Source organism: Doryrhamphus excisus, chromosome 5 (assembly GCF_030265055.1).
Source record: "Doryrhamphus excisus isolate RoL2022-K1 chromosome 5, RoL_Dexc_1.0, whole genome shotgun sequence".
NCBI classification, from domain to species: domain Eukaryota; kingdom Metazoa; phylum Chordata; class Actinopteri; order Syngnathiformes; family Syngnathidae; genus Doryrhamphus; species Doryrhamphus excisus.
The window spans coordinates 17,787,330-17,814,357 of NC_080470.1; the positions used below are offsets into that span (position 1 = coordinate 17,787,330).

General features: G+C 40.2%; 1 protein-coding gene across 2 annotated transcripts in view; it reads left to right on the plus strand.

The window, feature by feature from the left end:
- negr1 (neuronal growth regulator 1) overlaps positions 1-27,028 on the plus strand; it is a 182,316-nt gene that overhangs the window by 69,541 nt on the left and 85,747 nt on the right. For both annotated transcript variants that reach the window (XM_058074094.1, XM_058074095.1), the window contains exons 3-4: positions 5,456-5,581; positions 21,754-21,885. In XM_058074094.1, the coding sequence (XP_057930077.1) occupies positions 5,456-5,581; positions 21,754-21,885 (258 nt within the window). The remainder of the gene's footprint in view (positions 1-5,455; positions 5,582-21,753; positions 21,886-27,028) is intronic.

Genomic DNA, 27,028 nt, shown 5'->3' on the forward strand with positions numbered 1-27,028 from the left:
CGTCATTAGAGGCATATTTATTCACCCACTGCGACCACCAGGAGGTAGACCACGCTGCCTGGATCATCTGTGGCACCTCACTCTCTGTACCCCCCACTGGGCTTGAGAAGGGGAAATGGGAAAATATGACAATCATTGCATTGTTAATATGCTAGCTAAGAAAGCAACAAAGTAGTGGATGCCGGCGATAGGGAAGGGTTAAATTCTTCTATTCTTGGTAGGGTGCAGGCCCCGGGTACTTTTTTAGAAATATACGAGGAATTTCCAGAAAATTTGAAAACAATGCAGTAATTTAACTGACCTGAACTTTAACTTGCCCAAATCTAGTAACCCCAAGAAGGACAACTACTGTAAATTAGCTACCAAGTTCCCCGTAGTCGTCGGTTGCATAATCTGCATGAGCAAATAACCGCAGAGGTCTGTAATTAGCGCTGGCTTATAAAACATTAACATTAACATCTGGTGGTGTAGCCAACCTCCTGATGTTACTACTACTGATGTTAATACTTGAACTGAATCCATTTTTCCCCGAAGAAATCATGTACACTACTGCTCAAAAGTTTGGGATCACTTGCAAATTTCTTTGTTTTCCAAAGAAAATCAAATTTTCATGCATTTCACAAACAATGAAAATGAATGAGATGATTTTGAAAGAAGGATGTACATTTTTGCATAGAGGCCTACTATCAACAACTGTCAGTCCTCTGCATCAATCTCCTGGTATGGCTGCTAATCCAAGTTCATCATTTTATAAGGCTAATAGATGATTAGAAAAGCCATCTAAAAATCCTAACTAAAACTAAAATCTCTTACCATGCTGTTAACTACTCCCTTCAGAGAGCAGCACAAACTGGGTCTAACAAGGACAGAAAAATGATGCAGACAAATATCTGAGAGTGTGTAGTTTAAGACAAAGACGCCTCACAGGTCGTCACCTGGCAGCTGCACTAAATAGTAGCCGTCAAACACCAGTGTCAGTATCAACAGTGAAGCGGCGACTTCAGGATGCTGGACTTCATAGCAGGACTGCCAAGAAAAAGTCCCAAAAAATTCCAAGTGATCCCAAACTTTTGAGCGGTCGTGTAGATCCAATTATTCCGGTCCAGAAAGCCAAACGTGTTATTACAAAACACAACTTTTATACTTTTACAATTATAATTTTATTTGTTTGAAGACGACGCAGACGACTATATGGCGGCGAGACACCAGCTTCCTGTTCCATGAGCTAGTTCTTGAATTCAGTTGCGTTTCTTGCCTTCTTTATCTTTATTCTTTATTCTCGTAGACGGGCAGTAGAGCTGACTTCCGATAGTTTAGAATAGATACCATCAACAGTCCAAATTGTATTTTGTCATTCATAGATCAAAATACTTAATAATAATCGTTTGTCACATTCCGGGGCATTGCTACTCCATTGTTGAACAAATGGAACTAAACAGAATAGAACAAAGTTCTTCCTATGAAAAAGCCAGTAGTCCTTGCAGGTAAGAGATACAATCAGTACACAACTACAGCATTTTCAATTTTGTGCTATCACACACCGAAGTGATGTCAACAGTCCTCCAGCAAGTAAACACAAGAGGCTGACATGCAATAACCGAAATCCAACACTACCCAGCGACGATCCAATACGACCGTCCATCTTACATATATCTCGATCTGTTGATCAGAAATACTGTAGTCCCGATTGCCTCCAAGAATTAGTCCAGGAAGTCTCAAATGTTGCTGTGCTTCTGTGGACTGGAGTCTGAGCTGGAGTGTTTTCTACTGTTTTGGTCCCCTTAGACCACCGTGGCTCCACTTATTGATTCTTTTAATGCAGAGTCACCCAGAAGGCTTGTTCTAAAAAAAGATTGCATGGCTTCAAATACACGTGTTTGTGTTTATCAAGAGTCATCTTCACATTGGATTATCTTTTAACAGGCTTCAAGGGTGTTTTTAACTTCACAGCACTGCCAACTTTGATAAAAATCTCCCTTCGAGAATCAAATCTTACTAATGAAATAGTGTTTCATAAGCTTCCACTGGTGTGGACTGTTTGTTCGGGCTTATTCATAAATTTGTCAGTGAGACCCATAACCTTGACAATTATGGTTTAATATCCACCAGGAACTGACAATAGGCCGCAATACCATCAACAGAAAAACAAGTTTCTTGTATTTTTATAAGTTGTCACTTTCTTAATTGTCTGTTGAGGTTGGAATTGAACATTTGATACTCTGCCCAAGCCGCAGTTTGACGAACCACTCAGCCGATCAAATGATTTTTCAGATTCTGGTTGAGTTCCAAGCTTTGCAAGCCTGGAGATACAAAAGTTGCTATTGTTTCTGCAGCAAGAACATAAACAGATGTCTGTGAAGTCCATTGTTTGGAAGGACCCATCTTTATTTCACATTGGAACCACAATACAGACAATTTTATTGGCCGACTAATTTAGTGGAACCACAATCTTAAGTGTAAAATGCGTAGAAAATAACAACACCAACAAAACATTACATTGTGTTTACATTCTGTTCTGGGGTCTGTTGCATAAAAATTGTCTAAGGCATTAAGACTGGGCATTTTGGTTATCCTGGCTCAACTTATCTGTGATCCAGTCGCACAAAAGTGGGATATGCTCTGACAGATTTATTCTGTAGAGCCAGCCTGCTCCAGACCAGGCTAACATCAAGGATCTATTTCATGTCATCCCTTATATCAATCAGCAGTCACTGTAAATGGAAACCAATAATTAATCCACTGCCCACATTCAGCGAAATGCATGGTCATTATTTCAACATTTGTGATCACTCATTTCATTGTTGAGAAATGACTTTAGATGACGTTGCAGTCATCCATCCATCCATCTTCTACTGCTTATCCAAGAGTGGGTCGCAGGGGCAGCAGCCCAGACTTCCTTCTCTCTGGTCACTTCTTCATCCAGCTCCTCCTGAGGTGTTCCCAGGCCAGCTGAAGGTTTCTCCTGGGTCTTCCCCGGGGGCTCCTACCTGTCAGACATGCCCTGAACACCTCCCCAGGGGGGCGTCCGGGAGGCATCCTGACCAGATGCCCAAGACATATTTTCCAAGGCATATTTAGGACTCCACAAATTGGAACTGTGCATGTTTTACTTAGTAATATATACTTTTTGAATTACATCCAACACAGATACAGAATGGAACCTGTATAACAATCAAGTCCATTGATTAAAGAACGGTAATAGATAGCTATTGATTCACTAACACTAAATTCAACATTGTTATGAAATCTCCTTGCAACATACTGGTACATCAAAACGATGAACATTCCCAAAGAACAGTCACCCTATCATCAAAAAGTTCATTTCCTCAAATGAGTCACCTTCAGAAAAGTTCTGGCAACGTGGAAACACGTGGGAAGCCAAATACTGTTTTCATGGAATTATTTATTTCCACCTCATCTGCATTTTTGGCTGGAAAATGTAATTAATTATCCACAGAGACATCTACAGGGACACTATATTTGACAACTCTTTGTAGAAGCATGCAAATACAGTCATTTGTAAGCAGTTTAACATACCGGCAATGTATATTTATGAACATGGTCCTACAGATAGATGGGTATGCGAGCAGCAAATAATTCAGTTTATTTCTTGTACAAAATAAAGTGGTAGTGTAAATCACTCATAGACATGAAAGTCACGTTTACACTCATATTACTAAATAGCAGATATAATAAGAGAAAATAAGACATAAATGAGACTTGTGTGTGTTGCTAGAAGTATATGCCTCAGGGAAGTGGAGTGGCGGGTGGGCAGGAAGTGATGTCTGGGGTTTAGGGTTACAGCTGCAACAATAGTGTGTGTTTTTGTTACAGATTATTGTGTTCTGGTCATCAAATCGGATGCTTTTGTGTCTCACGGAATAGTAGAGTAACATTACTGACACCTAGTGACCAATGTAGAGTACTACATATCATAACAATGTATTTGAATGTGTTTTGTAAATGTATAACCAGCGTTATGATGTAAAATGCTTAATTTCAGCAAACAAAATACATTAAATGTGCTTCAATAGACACTACTGCTCAAAACTTTGGGATCACTTGGAAATATTTGAGATATGGCTTTTTCTTGGCAGTCCTGCTATGAAGTCCAGCATCCTGAAGTCGTCGCTTCACTGTTGATACTGACACTGGTGTTTGACGGCTACTATTTAGTGCAGCTGCCAGGTGACGACCTGTGAGGCGTCTTTGTCTTAAACTACACACTCTCAGATATTTGTCTTCTTGTACAGTTGTGCAGCGTTTTTCTGTCCTTGTTAGACCCAGTTTGCGCTTGTTTGTTTGTTTCATTTGCAAGTGAATATTCTATGTGCCTTAAAAGAGTGATCTAAAATGGCCAATACTGGAGGGGAGGCTGGAATTGAATGACTTAATAACATACCACAAAACAGCATGATTTTTTAATAGATTTTGCATCGTTTTTCTGTCCTTGTTAGACCCAGTTTGTGCTGCTCTCTGAAGGGAGTAGTTAACAGCATGGTAAGAGATTTTAGTTTTAGTTTGGATTTTTAGATGGCTTTTCTAATCATCTATTAGCCTTATAAAATGATGAACTTGGATTAGCAGCCATACCAGGAGATTGATGCAGAGGACTGACAGTTGTTGATAGTAGGCCTCTATGCAAAAATGGACATCCTTCTTTGAAAATCATCTCATTCATTTTCATTGTTTGGGAAATGGATACAAATGTTTGAAATGGAATAAAATTGTTCATGAAATGCAGGAAAATGTGTTTTTCTTTGGAAAACAAAGAAATTATGCAAGTGATCCCAAACTTTTGAGCAGTAGTATATATATGTTTTGACAAAAAATTGGCTGTTATTATTACTATTATTAATGATCTTTCCTGTTTAGCGGCTTAGTCATGCAGTGTAGTGAACTGTATGATCATTTTTCCGGAACAGTTGTACTTTACAGCAGGTTAGTCGGGTATTCTCCTCCTTTTTCAATTGCGTTGCAAATTTACTGTTGACCATCGAACTGAACATGGTTAGAGGGCCAACAGACAAAGAAGAAAGAGAGAGAGGAGAGACAAGCCAGTATTAGGTCACATCAGAAACTGTGATCGGCGGTGGGGATATAGGGGAGATTTTGGAAGGGTTTCTGGGGAAGAGGAGGGATCACGATGTAGCCACAGATGGTGAGAGCATCCACTCCATCGCCTGGGGTGTAGCTGTGAGAACCGATTGAAGAACCTTGGGACTTGATATGGAGCCTGGGGATGGCCGGGGTATACCAGTAGACACAGCAATAACTATATTCAGTATTTGTCTGGATAGTTGTTAGTGTCATTACTGTAATAATACTATAATTACTTTTTGAAAAACCGTGACAAAGTAAAGCTGCAAATTGACTTCATATAATACATGCTATGTTGAAACGCCTTCTCCCAATGTATGCTTTTCAATCTTTTGGTGTTTGTGTTTTTTTTCAGTTCCTCCCAAGATATATGACATTTCCTCTGACATCACAGTAAACGAGGGCAGCAACGTGTCGCTCATCTGTACAGCCAGCGGGAAACCTGAGCCAGCCATTTCCTGGAGACACATAACCCCATTAGGTGAGTTCACTTCACCTCTCACTTACTCATGCTAATGAATGGCTGGATGGACAGCCAGTTGGATGGATACACCTAGAGAGGAAATTGGGAAGCATGGCTGGGATCAGTAGGTGAAAAACTGAGAAGAGATGGCTGGTTGTTGCATTGCATGCGGAGATATGGAAGGCGGGGTTGGGGGCTGAAGAGTGAGATGTAGGTTACGTGCTTGGCTGGCTCCATAAGCGAAGGAGGGGACGCTGGTGGATGTCAAAATAATTGAGTACAATGCCTCATGCGGAAAGGGAGGTACTGCAATAATGCTTTTGTGCGTGTATGGAAACTATGGTAGACATTTTCCATGAGTTCATGTCCCATATGCTGAAATCCTTTCTATACTGTTTGTGTCTGTGTCTTTCTTGGACTCTACGCCAGAAATCAGGACTAAGTGTTACGGCACCAACTGGGAAGTATAATGTGAGTAGTCAAATAGTTGGTCTTAGTTGATTGGTGACACGCAATTTTAAAAGCAACCCTTCATTGGGTATTATCACTGAAAATATATTCTCAGGAAATCGAATCGATCGTAACTGAACTGTTCAGGTTGTCTTAGAACAGGGGTCTCAAACTCGCGACCCACAGACACTAGTTTGAGGCTCCTGCCTTGATATGAAACTTTAATGATTTTTATTTTATATGCATGCTGTATGATATCATGTACCCAGAAATGACAGCTTAAAGCTGTGTCAACACCAATTAACGCAATTGTGCCCCGCCCATATGTGAGCGAACCCGCCTGTTTTGCGTTTTCTCTCATCATCCATGACTGAGATCACCACCACGCCACGGTGCTGTACCGCTCCGAAAGTCAGAAGCTCCACTGTAATTTCCGCTGGGTTCATGATACCCTCTGGAGGCGTACAGAGATAGGCTGGTTGCAACGCTTCCTACCAAAGCGCTGCGTGGTCGACGCGGCTTCCAGCGCTACTTCAGGCTCAGTTTGATGACCTTCTAGCTCGGGTTAGTGGCAGGAAGAATAAAAATTAAGATATTTGAGAACAGTGGAATGTTTTATCAGAGATTTTCTTGTGGAAAACCGGAACCAAAGCACTGAAAAAGTGTAGGGTTGAAGACAGTTTATTTATTTTTCTGTTTTTAATAAATGTATTTTTTTTTTTTTTTTTTGAAAACCTGATGCGGCCAAGCCTCACCCAGACCCCATCTCCAGTGGCTCCCAGGTATATTTCGTTTGAGACCCCTCTTCCCTCTCATCTGAGCAGACTTCATCAATTCATTTTCAATGAATGAAGTAAGCATCCACCAATGAGGAAGGTGGATGATGCAATGAATTTATAGTTGCTACCTCTGAATAAGAAAAATAATCCTCACGAAAATCTGATAAAATTTGATATGTGGGTCGATGGCTGGAGCACCTTGACCTTTAAACTAAGCTTGTGTCAAATGCAACAAACAAAACATAAAGGAAGGCCACAAGCAAAGGCAAGTGGAATTTATCCGCAATGCGGAGTCTTTACTTTACAGAAGTAACATGAACATATCACAGTGACAGTGACAGTGTAATAACATTTCACAACGAGTGACTGCAGCTGCCCACTTCCTGCTCCAGCTAAGCTACAGTACGCCCTACGTAACCGTGCATGTCGTTTAGTTTAAATTATGATGTGATGGACCAATCATTAAAATAAAATATGCAGCACAGAATCCAGCAGAGGACGCTGTCGTAAGTCAATATACTCAAGATTTTACAGCAGGAGGATGTGTTGACAAGAGGTGATGTTTTGTGTATAGCTGGAACGTCAACTGCTGGCCTGTGGACAACATTAGGCCCACCAAAATGTTTCATCTGGACCCCAGAATAAAATTACTGAATTCAGGATGGAGTCCTGAGCTAATAAATAAGGAAAACATTAAAAAACGTGGAATTCTGAACAGTGCAATGGCAATGAAGGCTATCTAGAAAATGTAGGCTTTTGGACATCCTAATAATAAATAAAGGATGCTGATGTTTACCCTTTGTCATATATTGGTCAGATGTAGAACCCGCTGGTCCTAGAAAAACGATATGGGTTTTAATGTCCGTTTCCAAAAATGTCCAATAACACCTGGAAAAGTCTTGAGTTTTGTTGCTCCACATCTTTTTGGAGCGTATGGAAAGTGGTACGATTACTCGCTAAATATAGTGGAGCGTATTGGCAAAGCGATCCATGTTGTGAGCTGGTAGAGGTGTAATTTTGCGTGTATGTTTGTAGGCGTTTATTTTAATCAGGTTGCAAGGTGTGTTTCATATGTGTTAACTTTCTGTTGTTGTTGGCACCGTGACTGAGGTGGATGATTTAGATTCAGTCATTACTTTTAAGAGAAGCACCATGAGCAAAGATACACTACTTCTCAAAGGTTTGGGATCACTTGCAAATGTCTTTGTTTTCCAAAGAAAAATACATTTTCATGCATTTCACAATTTTTTTTTTCCATTTCACTAACAATGAAAATGATTGAGATGATTGTCAAAGAAGGATGTACATTTTTGCATAGAGGCCTACTATCAACAACTGTCAGTCCTCTGCATCAATCTCCTGGTATGGCTGCTAATCCAAGTTCATCATTTTATAAGGCTAATAGATGATTAGAAAAGCCATCTAAAAATCTAATCTAAAACTAAAATCTCTTACCATGCTGTTAACTACTCCCTTCAGAGAGCAGCACAAACTGGGTCTAACAAGGACAGAAAAACGATGCAGACAAATATCTGAGAGTGTGTAGTTTAAGACAAAGACGCCTCACAGGTCGTCCGTCACCTGGCAGCTGCACTAAATAGTAGCCGTCAAACACCAGTGTCAGTATCAACAGTGAAGCGGCGACTTCAGGATGCTGGACTTCATAGCAGGACTGCCAAGAAAAAGCCATATCTCAGACTGGCCCAAAAAATTTTCAAGTGATCCCAAAAACTTTTGAGCGGTAATGTACATAAGTACACGATATATGACAATATATTGCAAGCTAGTATTTTATTTTCTACTACATTGCCTTGCATTGCTCCATTACCCTATAGAGTCATTACAACGCTATCATAATGTGTTTATGAGCAAGGACGAACAGGCACCACTTTCAATATTAATCAATATTATCTCTCAATTATCTCGTTTTCTTTACCTATTTGGAAATACATTTTCAAAATGTCCACTGTTAAACCTCAAACCGACCCCCGCTTCACCTAGTTCTTGTCCTCCCTGATTTTCATATTAATGGCTTAAGGCTGGCTATGCTTATCTGATGGCTGTGAGCATGACCGCGTTTCTCTTTCGGCTGTCAAATCCTCCTCTGTGGTGCACCCGGCTGATTGTGTTAGCGGACTTTTCGTGAGATGATCAAAAGCCATCCTCTGCGTCCGAGGAGCAGTCACTCATCCTGCTTTGAAGTGTCCACACTTTGAAGTTTGCCAGGGAAGAAATGATATGGCGGTAGAATGAAAGGGTGCAGGACTGAATGTAATCACAGGCTGTCTCCAAGCACATCACAAACCAAGCCATTAGCCATGGGATCTTCAGTTGGCTATTGTAGCTGGGTCGATTTGTCCAAAGGGTCTGCGACCGCTGAGAGGTTGTAATAGGCTAATTCCCTTTCACTGGAATACCCTGAAATCCTTTGGATATGCAGAGCAGCTCTCATAGGCCAATTCATTGGCAACTTGAGCTGCAAGTGGTGCGTAAGGGCGTACTCACACGAGAACTTGGTCCCACTTCACGCCAAACGTCCGGCAAATTTGGCAAGTGTTAGCGCTCTGATCCATCCTCAAGTTGGCCACAAGCCCCCTTCTTTGGCACAGTTGGACAACATCTGGGGTATCCAAAGTGCACATTCTAAACATATCATTTAACAAGAAAAGAAGTCGTAATTTAACATCAGAATTACATATGAATAGTATGAGGATTGCATCATTTTAGTATCAATCGGATTGAAATATGAAAGAAAAAAATTATAATTTTGTGAGAAACAAAGCGATGAATACAGTTGTAATTTTTGGTATATTAGGTTTGGTAAAACATTATATAATATGATGGGAATAAAATCATAATATTAAAAAAAGTTTTGGGGGATTATTTGAGAAGGAATTAAAAATAAAACAACAAAAAAGGTGGCAAAGTTGATATAATACTAATAATACTGTGATGTTTCACCTCTACCACAAAAGCTGAGATGCAGTTTTTTTCTTGAAATATAGTACCATAAAACGGGATTATAAGGGACGGGACGTTTTAAATGTAATTCTGCTTTTTCATGTTAAACAAGAAGCTGCTTTGTGTTTTGTTTTGTTTTTTTCAAAGAAGTATATACACTACAGCTCAAAAGTTTGGGATCACTTGCAAATCTTTTCATTTTCCAAAGGAAATCAAATTTTCATGCATTTCACAAGCAGTTTTTTCCATTTCACAAACTTTTTTTTTCCATTTCACAAACAATGAAAATGAATGAGATGATTTTCAAAGAAGGATGTACATTTTTGCATAGAGGCCTACTATCAACAACTGTCAGTCCTCTGCATCAATCTCCTGGTATGGCTGCTAATCCAAGTTCATCATTTTATAAGGCTAATAGATGATTAGAAAAGCCATCTAAAAATCCTAACTAAAACTAAAATCTCTTACCATGCTGTTAACTACTCCCTTCAGAGAGCAGCACAAACTGGGTCTAACAAGGACAGAAAAACGATGCAGACAAATATCTGAGAGTGTGTAGTTTAAGACAAAGACGCCTCACAGGTCGTCACCTGGCAGCTGCACTAAATAGTAGCCGTCAAACACCAGTGTCAGTATCAACAGTGAAGCGGCCACTTCAGGATGCTGGATTTCATAGCAGGACGGCCCAAAAAAATTCCAAATGATCCCAAACTTTGGAGCGGTAGTGTATTCTTGAACAAATTGTTCAAAAAACATGTTCCCAAAAATTGTCCCTTATTACCCCGCGTCCCTTATAACCTTGTTTTACGGTATATAACCTTTGAGCCTATCATCGTGTGCTGGTTCACAATATATGAAAGTGGCAAAGTTGCATCCTTTCAATTTTCATGATGTGAAGTAGACACCCTTGGCCTCCATGCATGTAGAGAAGTGGTAGACCAGCTTTAATGCCATCACTCATGATAACCACATTGTATAAGACAAATCAATACGGAGTCTCATAATAAGCCAAAAATCAAATCCCACACGATGCTCACTCACCCGCGACTAAATTCGTGTGTGTAATAACAATGTGTCATTTATTGAATTCAGTCAATCCTTTTTGCAAGAAATAAATGATCAGTACTGTCTTTCACAAAAAGAATGATCAGAGCAGCTTCAAATAAGTCAAGGTCAGGAAGATTGCAGTAACACAGCAGTGTAAAAGTGATGGGACAAGCAAATGGGTGAAGGCAGGTGAGGGTGGGGGAATGCCCCTAGCCCCCCCATGTACAATCCTGCAGTCAGCATGCCTATTGCATGCTCCCTCAACACATACCACATCTGTGGCATTGTGTTGTGTGATAACACGCACATTTTGGAGTGGCCTTTTATTGTGGCCAGCCTGAGGCACACTTATACAATAATCATGCTGCCTTATCTGTGAGGTGGACGGATTATATCGATAAAGGAGTAGGGCTCACTTCCATGGATTTAGACCCAATTGTGAACAATATCTGAAAGGAATTCGACTTTTGTGTACATAGAAAAAGTTTTACATCGTTGAGTTCAGCTCATGAACGATGGGAGCGAAACAAAAGGGTTGCGTTTCTATTTTTGCTGAGTGTATTTGTCTCAGTGATGACGGCCCAATGGAAAAGCATCAAAGCTGCACCGCCAGCTAAACTACTCGACGTTGTCTGGAAGTGGCGCTGTTGAGGATAGATCCAGCCCTTCGCCATTTCTACTGATTGCACATGAAGGTCTTTGTCGTGTTACAAAGCTCGCCCATTTGTTTCCCATCTGCAGGTGAAAGGACTATTGCAATGGTTTCTTTTCTTTCTTCAACAGGGAGCCATCACAGTTTCCCACTGTAGATAATTCTGCTGCAGGAGTCGGTGGCGTTTGACAGAATGATAAATTACCCCGACTGTTGAGCTCTTATTCCCTTCTGTTTTGTTTTCGCTTTTTTTTTTTTTTTTTTTTTTTTTTTCGTGCTCCTCCGCATTCATGCCAACTGGCACATCAACAACTATCAACGAATAAACTGTGGGCTTTTGCTAAATTATAATCATAAACTGTTTATTGAGATAATTATGTGTCTGAACGCGGGCCAATAAAGTTAATGCGCATTCCTCTTTTGCAGAGATGCATAAGCAATGTATTTATTTTATATATTTTTTTTATTTTATAATACCTAAAGCATGGTTGTTAAATTGATTATTGATTATTGATTATTGAAATTGATTATTGCATACACACTGGGATGGAGGGATGGACATAATCGATAAACTGATGATTGACTTTGAATAATCGGGTGGTTATGTGTGATATTCATTCATTCAATTTGTACCACTTATCCTCACTGCGGTCGCAGGGGGTGCAGGAGCCTATCCCAGCTGTCTTCGGGCGAAAGGCGAGGACTGGTGGCCAGCCAATCACATGGCACATATAGACAAACAACCATTCACACTCACATTCATGGACAATTTGGAGTTGCCAATTAACCTAGCATGTTTTCGGAATGTGGGAGGAAACCGGAGTACCCGGAGAAAACCCACACATGCACGGGAGAACATGCAAACTTCACACAGAGATGGCCGACGGTGGAATCGAACTCGGGTCTCCTAGCTGTGAGGTCTGCGCGCTAGCCTATGCGGGGTATATTGTTCATTAATTGTGACTTGAAGCAATCGAGGGCCATTATAGTGCAGTACTTGTCTGCAACCAGCAGAGGTGCCATCACCATCTGCTTATTTGTGATGGTGTTTCGGGGGCAGCGTTCTCCGTAGGGAAGTCCAGACTTTCTGGTCATCTGTCACGTCTTACATCCCCTGGAGGGACGGAGGCCAGGCGCCTTCTCCTGGCTGGGTATGTCCGGAACACCTGACTAGAGAGGCGTTCAGGAGGCATCCCGTTCTTCTCAATCCTACCCTGCATCCCTCCCAGATTATAGTCCATCTACATTTTGGAGAAGACTAGTTTTGGTTGCTTGCCCTTTCGATTACTCCCCAAAGCTCATGACCACAGATGAGCGTGGGGACTTATATTGACCGGTAAACTGAGCGCATTGCCATCCGGCTCAGATCTCCCTTCACCACCATGGTCTGGTAATGTGACCACATTACTGCAGACCATGCATCAATCCACCCGTCGGGCTCATGCTTCAACCTTGCCTCACAAGACGCCGATTTACTTGAACTCCTCCACCTGGGGCAAGACCTCACTCCCAACTCCAACGGTGCAATCCACTTCAGATTTGGAGGTGATGAGTCTATTCCAAAAAGCTTCACACTCAGCCGTGAACCACACCGGTTGATGAGTCCCAGCTTGATGAGGCCGTCGGGACCATATCTGGAAATATCAGAGATGATGTCCCAAAACTGAAGACCTTCAGTGCCTTGGCTCCATTGAGAATTCTGTCTATGAAAGTTATGAACAGAACATCCTTAAGGACATCCTTCGACCTTCTTCCAAGACCACCACCTGAAATTGCATCTCCCCACATTTGGGGGAGCATGTTGGTACGTACAATAAGATTGGGGCAATCAGACATGAGTTAATTCTCCTTTGGTTCGATCCCACTCCAAATCCGAGCTGCCTCACACTGACAACCAACCAGTCGAGCAACGTTCGCTTTCCCTGCGCTACCTGGAGCCCACACCTCGTGTTGAGGGCCAGGAGGCACTACAGCGCAGTGAAGCAGTGTGGATTGCTCACCGTTTTCAGGAGTTAAAAGCAAAAATGGACATTTGGAGGGGTTGGGGGTGGGGGAGGGGATGGGAGCTCTTGTGTGTTGTAATGGATTCCACAGAGATGCGCGTATTATCTGTGCATTCCAGCCCTGGAGGAAGCTCCACGATATAACGTAAAATTGCTTACTGCCTGCATCCACACTGAATTTAAGATTATCCTTAGCTATGCTTTCTTTAATTCCACTTGGAGTGACAGCGTCCCCTTAAAACATCTCCCCACATATACAACCATGATCTTTTCACGTTCACTTTTTTACCTTGACATTTTTGAATACAGATAAAGTTTTGTTTGTTTTATTGACCGTAATGTCGAGGTTTCGTGCTCAGCATAGACTGTATTGTATTCAAAAGATATCCCAAAACCAGAATTCCATTCCTGTGGCCTTTAAGACCTTTGCAAACCCCTTCTGTTGCCGAGATCGATAGAAATACTGTTAGCAGCCTGGACAAAATGATACAACTCAATTTCATGTAAAATAAATCATGCAGACAGACAATAATGTTATTAGATTTCTTACAAATTGAACAAAAATAATGTTTTTTGTCCTGGTGTAAGTCAGTTGTGACACAGATTAGATGAAACAAACATCAGTATGCCGTGTAATATTTGTCTCTTGGTAATGTATATAATATACTACATTTCTCCTGTTGATGTATTGGGCCTCCATGTTTCTCCATCCGACAACATTTATTCAATGATAACTCTGTCCGATTGGGACTGTAGATATCTTTATTACAGCTTAACCAAATAAATTTAACTTGGAAAATTAATTTGGCAGCCAAGACACAGGAACGAGGATTAAGCCATATCTCTGCAATGCTCGCCAATCATAATCAAAATTGCTCAGTGGGCAGACAAGCCTTTGCTGTATCTTCTTACAATGTACTGAGCTTGATTGACACTTGCTTGGCAGTGGCTTCCCGCCACACACAAACCATGGTACTAGCTGAGTACAGCGGATCCTTACGTATCCGCCATTCTGCATTCAGGGAACTGCTAGTTCACCGATTTATACTCAAAAACTCGTATCATTCACCCAAAGTGGGTAATAATTACACTACCACGCAAAGGTTTGGGATCACTTTTTTCAAATCTAATGTTTTTGGGCCAGTCTGAGATCTGGCTTTTTCTTGGCAGTCCTGCTATGAAGTCCAGTATCCTGAAGTCGCTGCTTCACTGTTGATACTGACACTGGTGTTTGACGGCTACTATTTAGTGCAACTGCCAGGTGACGACCTGTGAGGCGTCTTTGTCTTAAACTACACACTCTCAGATATTTGTCTTCTTGCACAGTTTTGCAGCGTTTTTCTGTCCTTGTTAGACCCAGTTTGTGCTATTGCTAAGGATTTTTTTGTCTTTCATGATTCCAGTCACCCCTGGTTTAATTAATTGGTTACAGACCTGCCAGCGATAAATTAATTTCCACCATATAGGATTCCAAGTCAGTAAATTGAATATTTTTTGTAGTTGGAGCACGGAAAATCTGTTTATGACTTTGTAAATATGAGGGATTTATGTTGCCGATTTTGATACCAACATCCATGAGTGAAAGTGACTGATTCCGACACTGATCATGTGAAATAATTCTTGTTTGTTTCTTTGTTTCGTCTTGCACAGTTGTGCATCGTTTTTCTGTCCTTGTTAGACCCAGTTTGTGCTGCTCTCTGAAGGGAGTAGTTAACAGCATGGTAAGAGATTTTAGTTTTAGTTAGGATTTTTAGATGGATTTTCTAATCATCTATTAGCCTTATAAAATGATGAACTTGGATTAGCAGCCATACCAGGAGATTGATGCAGAGGACTGACAGTTGTTGATAGTAGGCCTCTATGCAAAAATGTACATCCTTCTTTGAAAATCATCTCATTCATTTTAATTTTTTCGTGAAATGGATACAAATGTTTGTGAAATGGATGAAAATTTGTTTTTCTTTGGAAAACAAAAAAAAATGCAAGTGATGTACAGCCAATATGATATGTACTGTCATCCCTCACAGTATCACGGTTCAGTTCTTGCTACTATAACTACAACAATCACTTTTATTGAGCATGTTGGTCCAAAACATCCACGTCAAAATAGACAGAGAGGGAGGAGCAAGCCATGTGTCCAACATTTTTGGAGGTTTTGGTAAAAATACCATCACCACAGTTATTAAAGCACTCATGACACTATTTGTGTTTTACAGTAAGGGTCACATTGAACAACAAGTACTGGTCTAAAGCCAGTGCTGCAGTGTTCCCTGTTATATAAAAAGCACATCATTTCATCCATAAGGTGCACAATGGGTGGGACAGCATGTTCGGTCCACATGCGGGGATACGCAGCAGCTCACAAACAGGCAAGAGATTATCCCCATGTGAAAGAGCTCCACAGGCGTGTGCAATTTTTTGGATAATAAGAATTATTCAATGCACACGTAAATTACCTGCTGTCGGAATTATAGATATGTGTTTGTGTTGCTTATTTGTGCACCATATTGCTGATGTCATATTTGCGGACAATCGGTCACGGCTCCTTATGTATTTTTATCAACACTGAATACCCTGGGATAATCTTGCACAGTAAACACTGAGCTCATTGATGCTTTCAAAATGTGAAAATAATAATGACGGGACTTGATCTTGTTGGTTCAAACACCCTTGCACCATGCCAAACCTTTTTGCATTCAGTTGATGTGTACTTGAGAGCATGAATAAAGGACATCAAGGTCATTCAAAGTGAACTTAAGAAGGTTTTAATAAGTTATACGTATATTTCCAGAAAACACATGCATTTCAGTTTAGAGTGAAATAGGGGCGTAAACATTAATACCAATGTCACTTCTTTTTCCACTTTCTTTTTTTCAAAAATAACAATCAACTTTCATCTTAAGTAACTTCTGTCATACATAAATTTCGCCCCCCAAAAATAGTTAGTTTTGTTTATTTGTTACTATCCGTGTCTGTTTTGGTTTTCCTCGGACCTCACAGAGCAAATGCGAGACGAAAACCAAGGTACCACTGCAGTTGACCCGTAGCACAGCTGCACTGTATGTCACTGTAATAAGGAGATATGAAGGCTAATGTGTGGAAATTCGCAGTGTCTACTGGGGCAGTAGCATGAAAGGAAGTGACCCATGATGCTGAGTATGCTTGATGCTTCCAATAGCATTTACCTAGTAGCTCAATCAAATGCAAGCCATTTCACAGAGGGACTTCTTGGCAAGCTTCAAAATAGCCATCACTCTTTATTTGCCACTGAAGTCATTGCATAAAAGGAGTACAGTTGAGTGGAAATCCGCTCCTAAATTTAGCAGATGTTATCTGTAAAAACGTTTTTTTAAACAGCTTGACGTGTGTGTGTTTCGTGTCACTTTTCTCGGTAGCTGAGGTATGCAGCTCGTGCATCATGACACATGACAGAAGCTTTTATTTGCTTTTTTATGCAAAAAGTGTTGTTCCTCAGGCCTGGGGTGTTTCAGTGAAATAGTAATAATAATAATAATATAAATAATAATAATAATAATTGATACAAATGAAAAAAAAATGTTCGTGAAATTGATAAAATTGTTTGTGAAATGGAAATGGAAATTGAAAAAAATTGTTTGTGAAATGGATAAAAATGTTTGTGAAATGGAAAAAATTGTTTGTATTTGCAAGTGATCCCAAACTTTTGAGTGGTATTGTATTTCTTCTAAACTTGAGAAGCCGAAAACGTACCACTTCCACATTGGATGGGAGGATAACTTATTTTTCCACTCACGCAATAAACGCAATAAAATGCTTGTTTGTTGGCGGTCTCTCAGCGTTCAGGGCCCTAATGAATGAGAGACACTTCACCTCTTGATTTTCCCTTTTTTAGTCTTATTTGAGTCAAAGCTAAGGTTCCAAGGATGACGGCTGCATGGGTAATAACATGTATACTACATGCATGACATGTATGACATGTCATATGACATGTATGACATGTATTACTGTAGATGTTTAGATGTGTGACAAGCTGCTGGTCAGAACCTCATACAACAAGAAAGCAAGATGCATGGCCATCCACACTGCTCCTCCACACCCATGCTTTGCTATGTTCTAAAGAACCAAACTCATTTTCTTTTATTTCCTCCCGTGTGCCCTCTTTTGTATTAGGGAGGGCAATTTTTGAAGACACGTCCAGCAGGCTTTATGAATTCGCTTGTGAAACATTTTCTTTTCTTTTGCTTTTATTGTGTAGCCGGTGATGTTTTCACCGAGGCTTTGAACTCCATTGTTGCCACGGCAACTGTGCAAGAAAATGGGAAGCTAATTATTGACAGTGGCCCCCCAGTTTGAAGTTGTGCAACACATATTTAGCAGATTAAAAAGCCACCAGAGCTCAATGAAAAACAGTAGCTGATATAAAACCAACACTTAAGTCAAAGCAATATTTCTAGCGCTAAAGGATGTGTTGTGTTTAGGTACTAGAAGACGGCTTTGTACATATTACATGTTAAATATTATTATGACTTTAAAAAATATGTTGTGCATTTAAAATGTATATTATTATATATATAATTAATTAACAATTAATTATTTTATACATTGTGCATATTACAACGTCATCCCCCACATTGTTTCTCTTGTTTTTTTATTTTTTTTAATTTTTGTAATCCGTCACATGGCCCCCAGGCTGCACGTAACGAATAACCTGATGGCTAACCATCCCACTTCTGACACCATTTGTCACTGAGCCCTCAGTTGTAGGACCCTAGGCCCCGATTTCAAAGCATATTTGGGTTGAAAATCATCTGCATTAGCTACAAAATTTTCACTTGTTCGAGGTTTATTACAAGCATGAATGACCTAACGGCTAACCATCCCACTTCTGACACCATTTGTCACTGAGCCCTCAGTTGTAGGACCCTAGGCCCCGATTTCAAAGTATATTTGGGTTGAAAATCATCTGCATTAACTACAAAACGTTCACTTGTTCAAGGGATCATCTCAAGCATGTATGTCCTAACGGCTAACCATCCCACTTCTGACACCATTTGTCACTGAGTCCTCAGTTGTAGGACCCGAGGCCCCGATTTCAAAGCATATTTGGGTTGAAAATCATCTGCATTAGCTACAAAACATTCACTTGTTCAAGGGTTCATCACAAGCATGAATGACCTAATGGCTAACCATCCCACTTCTGACACCATTTGTCACTGAGCCCTCAGTTGTAGGACTTTACGCCTCGATTTCAAAGCGTATTTGGGTTGAAAATCATCTGCATTAACTACAAACATTCACTTGTTTCAGGGTTCATCTTAAGCGTGAATGATTTAACGGCTAACCATCCCACTTCTGACACCATTTGTCACTGAGCCCTCAGTTATAGGACCCAAGGCTCCGATTTCAAAGCATATTTGGGTTGAAAATCATCTGCATTAGCTACAAACGTTCACTTGTTTAAGGGTTCATCACAAACATGAATGATTTAACAGCTAACCATCCCACTTCTGACACCATTTGTCACTGAGCCCTCAGTTATAGGACCCTAGGCCCCGATTTCAAAGCATATTTGGGTTGGAAATCATCTGCATTAGCTACAAAACGTTCACTTGTTCAAGGGTTCATCTCAAGCATGAATGACCTAACGGCCATCCGACTTCTGACACCATTTGTCTGGTCTGAGTTTCAGGAGCCCTGCTTCCTGCCAGACTGTCTACCTGCTCTAATGGTACAATGATTTATGACAGAAATATGATAAAGAACAAGATTGATGTGACAGTTTATGGTGTTTACTAAAGAAAGGACAAGCGATGATATTAGGAAAAGATTAGATCTACGTTTGGAACCTGTCTGAGGAAAAAGTCTAATTTTGTTAGTGACAGACATTCTTTCTTGAGGAGACTTGTTGTATTGACTGATATTGATATCTAAATAGCCACTCTGTGTTCATAACAGATGATTCATTATTGCCTGTTTTCCATCCCTTGGACCAAACACATTCAGGTTAGACGGCGTCTCCAAAGTGGCTACCCAAGTGAATGCTAATGCCGATGTTAATGAGCTCAGCTCTGTAATTGACTGGTAACCTGTCAAGGGTGCAACCCGCCTCCCCTCCAGTGTGCAGCCTCTATAGGAAAAGGGATTAGACACGGGATCATACTTTATCACCAGCAACAGCTCAAAGTTAACGTCCGTGTCGCCAGTTTTGGATTGGAGTGTACGGTCGTGGCCAAAAAGTTTGGGGAGTGACTTAAATTTGGTGGCTCAGTAACTCTGCTCCTTGTACGAAAATATTGTAGGATTTGCATATTTTTATATAATTTTAAATTGCATTTATTTATTTTTTCCCAATATTGGCCTTTTTTATAAAACACATCTCATTGACTCCAAGTCAGTAACAATACAGTGAAATTAATCTGTGTGATGGCAGGGGACACGGAATATGTCAGTGATAACAGTAGTGATGATTGGACACAATATGATTTTTGATATCATTGTATAAGTTTTTTTGAGTTAGAGCAGGGTTTGGCATACTTTTTGACTCGTGGGCCGTATTCAGGGCCAAACTAAATTTACTTAATTCTATAATTCTATAATAGTATTATTATAATATTATAATATTCTATAACAGTCCACCTGGAATAATTTATCCATCACATATTCCTTCCCTTTTTTCAGGATAATTTTAAACATCAGACCCCCTCAAATAACGTAATAAAATTACTAATAAATAATTAATAAAACACTGACTATTAAAGAGTATGCGAGCATCCCTGACTACAACATGACTGACTACTTGAAAGTCATGTTGCCAGCTTGTATGTTAAAGATTTAAATACTTTGGAAGCAACTGGCGGGCCAGATTCAAATGCTTAGTGGACAACATGTGGCCACCGGGCCATAGTTTGCCCACCCCTGAGTTAGCATCATTTGGCCCCATCACTATAACTGGTGTATGTCAGAACCAAAACAGAAGGTGTTCAAGGTGCTCCCAATGCTAATTAACGCATGCAATGGAGGAGGACACAAAATATATGACAGTGATAACAGTAGTGATGATTGGACACAATATGATTTTTAGATATCAATGTATAAGTTTTATTGAGTTAGAGTAATTTGGCCCCATCACTATAACTAAATATATGACAGTGATAACAGTAGTGATGATTGGACACAATATGATTTTTAGATATCAATGTATAAGTTTTATTGAGTTAGAGTAATTTGGCCCCATCACTATAACTAAATATATGACAGTGATAACAGTAGTGATGATTGGACACAATATGATTTTTAGATATCAATGTATGTACCAAAACAGAAGGTGTTCAATGCGCTCTCAACACTAATTAACACATGCAATGGAGGAGTACACGAGATACATGACAGTGATAACAGTAGTGATGATTGGACACAATATGCTTTTTAGATATCAATGTATAAGAGTCATTTGGCCCCATCACTATAACTGGTGTAGGTCAGAACCAAAACAGAATGTGTTCAAGGCGCTCCCAATGCTAATCAATGCATGCAATGGAGGAGGAAGCTGACAGTGATAACGGTAGTGATGACTGGACGCCACATGCATTTTAGATAGCAGTATGCAAGTTTAATTGAGGTTGCGTCATTTGGCCCTTTAACTATAGTTGAAGACTATGCTGGGCCTGTGATGGCGGTGGACACGGAAGGTAACCATCGTTATTGGCTTAAGGGATGCCTTTATTTGTCCCTCAGTGGGGAAATTTGCAAATTTTCTTGTATTTTTCTTTAAATTTCCTTCAAACAGCACATGAATAATGACTTCCACTGTGAGGATCACAAACATGAAGCAGCAAAATTACCGAAGAACAAACCTGAAGTCGCTCCCAACATTCTCGGCCATGGTTGCATACATTTGTAAAGCTTTTTTTTGTTTCACCGCAGCCATGCCAAGATGACCGTCATGGTGCTTTGTGCGACTGGCATTGTCGGCGAAAGCACCGACACATGCTTGCTCTTTGTCCTTGTTGCAGGAGTTAGCTGTAAAAGCATTGCCTGGCGTTGAGTTCATCATGAGAGAATTAGAGTGGGAGATGTCAGCATTTAATTTCCCAGCAACACATCAGTGAGGATGCATGAGTGCTCATCTGCTAGTATTTTATGATAAAAGCAAGGTCACCAAGAGTTTATTACAACACTTTATTGAATTGCATCCCAAGACTGGCACACATAAAGCACGACTAACAGTAAGATGATAGCTATACTATATTGGCTTTGCATGTGTGTGTGTGTGTGGTTGTCGTACACATGCAGTAAGCGCCTCCGCTTTTCTGTTTACAGCCAGGAAGTACGACAGCGGTGAATATCTCAATATCACCGGCATCACAAGGGACCAAGCCGGGGACTACGAATGCAGTGCTTTAAATGACATCGCCTCTCCTGACACCAAAACAGTAAAAGTCACAGTCAACTGTAAGTACGCCTCTTCATTCCCCCGCATGCCTCCCCGCCGCAAGAAAGTGCACCTTCCAGAAGTTGCAGAAGAAGGGGAATGTTTAACATATCTTAATATTTAATGCGAGAATTCCCTTTTTGTCTGCACGTATGGGTGATTAATTCACGCTAAGGGAAGGTCTGACTGTTCCAAGCTCGATTCCATTATGCAGTTAATGAGTCTTTCAAAAGTGTGAGGAGACAGTAATGAGGAGCCATGACAATAATGAATGATACTGGGCCTTAGCTGCCCGTGCTCCCGTGGAAAAGCACAACTAAGAAGCCTGAGAGGGAATGATACCACTTCCTTTCTCTTTTAAAAGCGCTCCTACTTTTTATTCTTTGGGGTTTCTGCATAGATAGGATTTGGACAAGTTCACTATGGCAAAGTATGAGGCAAATCCAATCAGGATGAGTAGATTTTGTTTGGAGAAATATTAGTTTGGTCGCTTATTTGTGGTTGAGTACAGCCTATTAGTAATCTATATACTCTATAAATCGGTTTAACCCTTAGATGCATAAGTGGGTCAAAAATGACCCGGTCAGGTTGTTTTCTTGAAATATCTTCGTAATGAAAAATTGTTATTTCATATTCCAGGTATTATAAAGATGTAAAAAAGTGAAAAATGAAATCATTCTTGTGTGGTCCTAAATAAAATAATAAATATCATACAAGTGATTATTCCTAACCAAAATGTCAAAATTGGCATAAAAAGCATTGATTCTAGTATGGGTCATTTTTGACCTACTTATGGAAGAGTGTAGGGTCCAGTCACTTGTCTCATCTAAGGGTTAAATGATCTCACATAATCAAAATACACAATAATCGTATACCAATAATAATAATCAGAATTAGAATAATAACATGGGTTACTTTTCCTGTCCGTCTGGCACTGAGGTCCCCAAGGGAACACAAACAGGGGTTTTATTTACCTCTTAAATGGCTTATTTACTCTTAACACTTCTACTATGTTGGGTAATACGAGTGTAAATCCATTTAAAGCCACCATTGAAGCGACAACAGCCACAGCAGGAAATAGGCTGTCCAGAAAACAGCAAGGAACAGCTAACTAACAGTTTTTATCAAATTTATGTCTAACATGTCGGATTTTTAAGTCTGAAAACATCACCGTCAAAGCCCAAGTCGAGTTGTCAGTCTTTGATGATACTGTCAAGTCGACTCAAGTCGTCAAAATTGGGTCCACACCTCTGATATGTATTATTCTACACAGTAATGCTACTGTAATGATGGGTGTGTCTACTATATTAGGTACTAAGAGTATAAAGGTGACTATATTTAATTTCTAGAGGGCTCTAATAATTCATTCATTCATTTTCTACCGCTTATCCTCACGAGCCTATCCCAGCTGTCTTCGGGCGAAAGGCGGGGTACACCCTGGACTGGTGGCCAGCCAATCACAGGGCACATATAGACAAACAACCATTCACACTCACATTCATACCTATGGACAATTTGGAGTTGCTAATTAACCTAGCATGTTTTTGGAATGTGGGAGGAAACCGGAGTACCCGGAGAAAACCCACGAATGCACGGGGAGAACATGCAAACTCCACACAGAGATGGCCGAGGGTGGGATTGAACTTGGGTCTCCTTGCTGTGAGGCCCGAGGTGCACCGTTTGATCCGCATACTGATTTTTGGCTTCAGCCCTTTATATTGCAGAATTGGAATTGAACCCAGGTCTCCTAGCTGTGAGGTCTGCACGCTAACTACTCGACCGCCGTGCAGCCTGGCTCTAATAATGTTAATGACTATTTAGAAGGTCATAAAAAAAATTCCATTCTATTCTTTAACTACAAAATATATTCTACTTCCTACTTCACAGAAATTCACTTATCACTGTTGGCACTGGAAGGAATTAACTTAGTCACAATTTAGTTTTGGCAGTAATTTTCATTCAAAGTCGAGTCCTACGAAAAGTGTATAGCATCGGAAATCCTAAAAAAAACTATGTTCCAAGAATTTTCCCAGCTCAATGGAAGTTTTCCAGCTGATGCTATGAAGTCTTGTGGTCATTATTCCCGAGTAATGCCTGGCGCTAATGAGTGGAACTTAACATGCCAGTTATTTATACCTTTACCGAGACTCTGGTTCAAGGATGAGAGGTTCTTCTAGTACCATTACGCTAACCACTCGACCCCCGTGCAGCCCGGCTCTGATAATGTTAATGACTATTTGGAAGGTTATAAAAAAATTCTATGCTCTAATTACAAAAAATATTCTACTTCCTACTTCACAGAAATTCACTTGTCACTGTTGGCACTGGAATGAATTAACTCCGATAAACGAGGGTTTTCCTTATAGGAGTCACAATTTTGTTTTGGCAGTAATTTTCATTCAAAGTCGAGTCCTACGAAAAGTGGATGTCATCGGAAATCCTAAAAAAACTATGTTCCAAGAATTTCCAGGCCACAGTGTATTTTCCAGCTCAATTGAAGTTTTCCAGCTTATTATATGAAGTCTTGTGGTCATTATTTCGGATTAATGTCTGGCATTAATGAGTGGAACTTTACATGCCAGTTATTTATACCTTTACCGAGACTCTGGTTCAAGGATGAAAGGTTCTTCATAACCATTACACTAACCACTCGACCGCCGTGCAGCCCGGCTCTAATAATGTTAATGAAGCGTTAATGAAGGTCATAAAAAATGTCTATGCTCTAACTAGAAAAAAAAATTCTACTTCCTACTTCACAGAAATTCACTTATCACTGTTGGCACTGGAACCAATTAACCCTGATAAACGAGGGATTTCTTTCTAGGAGTCAGAATTTTGTTTTGGCTGTAATTTTCATTCAAAGTCGAGTCCTAGGAAAAGTCAGTGGCGTCAGAAATCCTAAAAAACTATGTTCCAAGAATTTTCCCAGCTCAACAGAAGTTTTCCAGCTAATGATACAAAGTCTTGTGGTCATTATTTCCGAATACAGCCTGCCGCTAATGAGTGGAACTTGCCACTTATTTATACCTTTACCGAGACTCTGGTTCAAGGATGAAAGGTTCTTCTAGTACCATTACGCCAAGCTAGTTCTGAATAAGGCACGTCCTCATCTGAGGACACTTTCAAACTCCAAGCATGTGCCGTTTCCATCCGGAATGACTGAACTGATGAGGACGAGTCTGCTGTCAGACAAAGTCGCCGCTCTTTGAGCACCAGCGTCCTACTTTGAGTAGGAGTAAGCTGTCGCTCTTCAAGTGGTACGGCCGTGTTTCCTGCCCAGAGTTATCATCCTCTGACAGATTGTCAGAGCGTCGCTGTCACTGAGCAATTGCTCATCCCTTTTTTATTGATTTCTGACATGCTGGAAAATTGTGCAGACCTTGTGGCTTCCTTCCTTTTGTGGATTTGTAAATGAAGCAATGGAGAACGGTGCTGAGGGAAGTATATTTTGACATTTATTTATTCATTTTTACTCAGAAAAAAGTTGTGTATTTGAATGTAATTAAATTAACAGATGCACAGTGATCCCTCGTTTGTTTTGGTTAATTATTCCCGACCATGATAATGACTTTCTAAGAAGTATTTATAAATGGGATATTAAGTTACAGCACAGAAAACCTGTTTTCATACATATTTTAACATTAGAAAAGCCCTCAAGACATGAAATAGCACCCCTATATTCAACTTTACACTCCTATTACCCAATATAGTAGTCCTAATAAGAGAAAATAAGACATACTAAATAAGACGCATGCATGTATGTGTTGTTGTAAATGTGTTCCGGCGCTCCGGAATATGAGTAAGGCTGTCAAGAGTTGAGTTAAGTTGACAGTAGCCCCTGTTGTTCCAGTAATGAATCTGGTGCTTGTGCGTCTCACCGAACATTAGCGTAACATTACTGACACCTAGTGACCAGGGTAAAACACTACATATCATCACAGCATGTCTTTGAATGCATCTTCTGAATGCCTTATATTTATATCTTACTTTATTTAGCCATTGTCATGCTTGAAAATGATTAATTTAAACTAAAAATACGGACAATTTGCTCAGATATGCATATTTTTGGACTAATAGTAGGCCGTACTTAACCACAAAATGATTTAATAATTAATGTATTTCTGAAAAACTGTAGTCAGGAGAGTGATTGCTGTATGAGATTACTTAAACTCCAACGATTGCCTGTTTGTTTGTTTTTTGTCATCCGGTTTTGTACTTCCTGTGGTGGCTGTTGTCTAATCAATGTAACATTACTGGCACCAAATGACCAGTGTAGAATACTACGTATCGCAACCCGTCCTTGAATGTCTCATCTGAATGTCTTATATTTGTCTTCGGTTTGACTATAAGTTTTAATAGGCTGTAGTCAACCACAAAAAATTGTGATTCATGTTTTGCCAAGTACGTATTTATAGAAAATATCAAGTTTAGTGCTGTTTTAAGCGGTAAAACGGCCACAAGGTGGCAGAGGTGCCTTTGGTAAGCATCTTTCCCATGGATTAATGCACTACACGGCAAACGGGAAGTGGAAAAGCATGGATGAGTGTAGCGTGCAGAACACAATATTCCATGTGCCTTAAAAGATCAGGTATGTCTTTTGAAAAATGTCTAGGATTGAATGACTAATATACCGTTTAAGACTAAAAAACCGTCATAGACTGAAGCTGCAAAATTGCAAGCACAAAGTGGCAACGGCCTATTTTATTTTATAAGGTTACTTGAAAAATCTTTGCAAGCCGAGTCCTGGACACCTAATGGTTCTGAGATGAGGCTAAAATATCATATTTTCTCTCCAAATGACGCTGCATGCTTTTGATGGTTGGATTTGAAAGAGGAGGCCACAACTTCTTTGTACGATGAGTAAATCTTCATGCTTGCTATCTGTCGCCATGAATATTTATGATCCCTGACATCCTTTTTGAGTTATGGTCAACACGAATGACTGTGCTTGCTCATGAAAGGTCCTTTGATTTATTACTCACTGCAAAGTATCTTCCTTCGCATATTTGTAGTTTCCTTACTGAAGGTGACTATAGGATGCATACAGAGGTAAGGGAGTGGCGCAACAACTGTTCGGAGCGTTTGGACCGTGTCCCAATTTCTGAGTCATGGTAGGAAGGTGCGAGTGCAAACAGTCGAGTCTTTGGCTGCCACTTCCTAAAC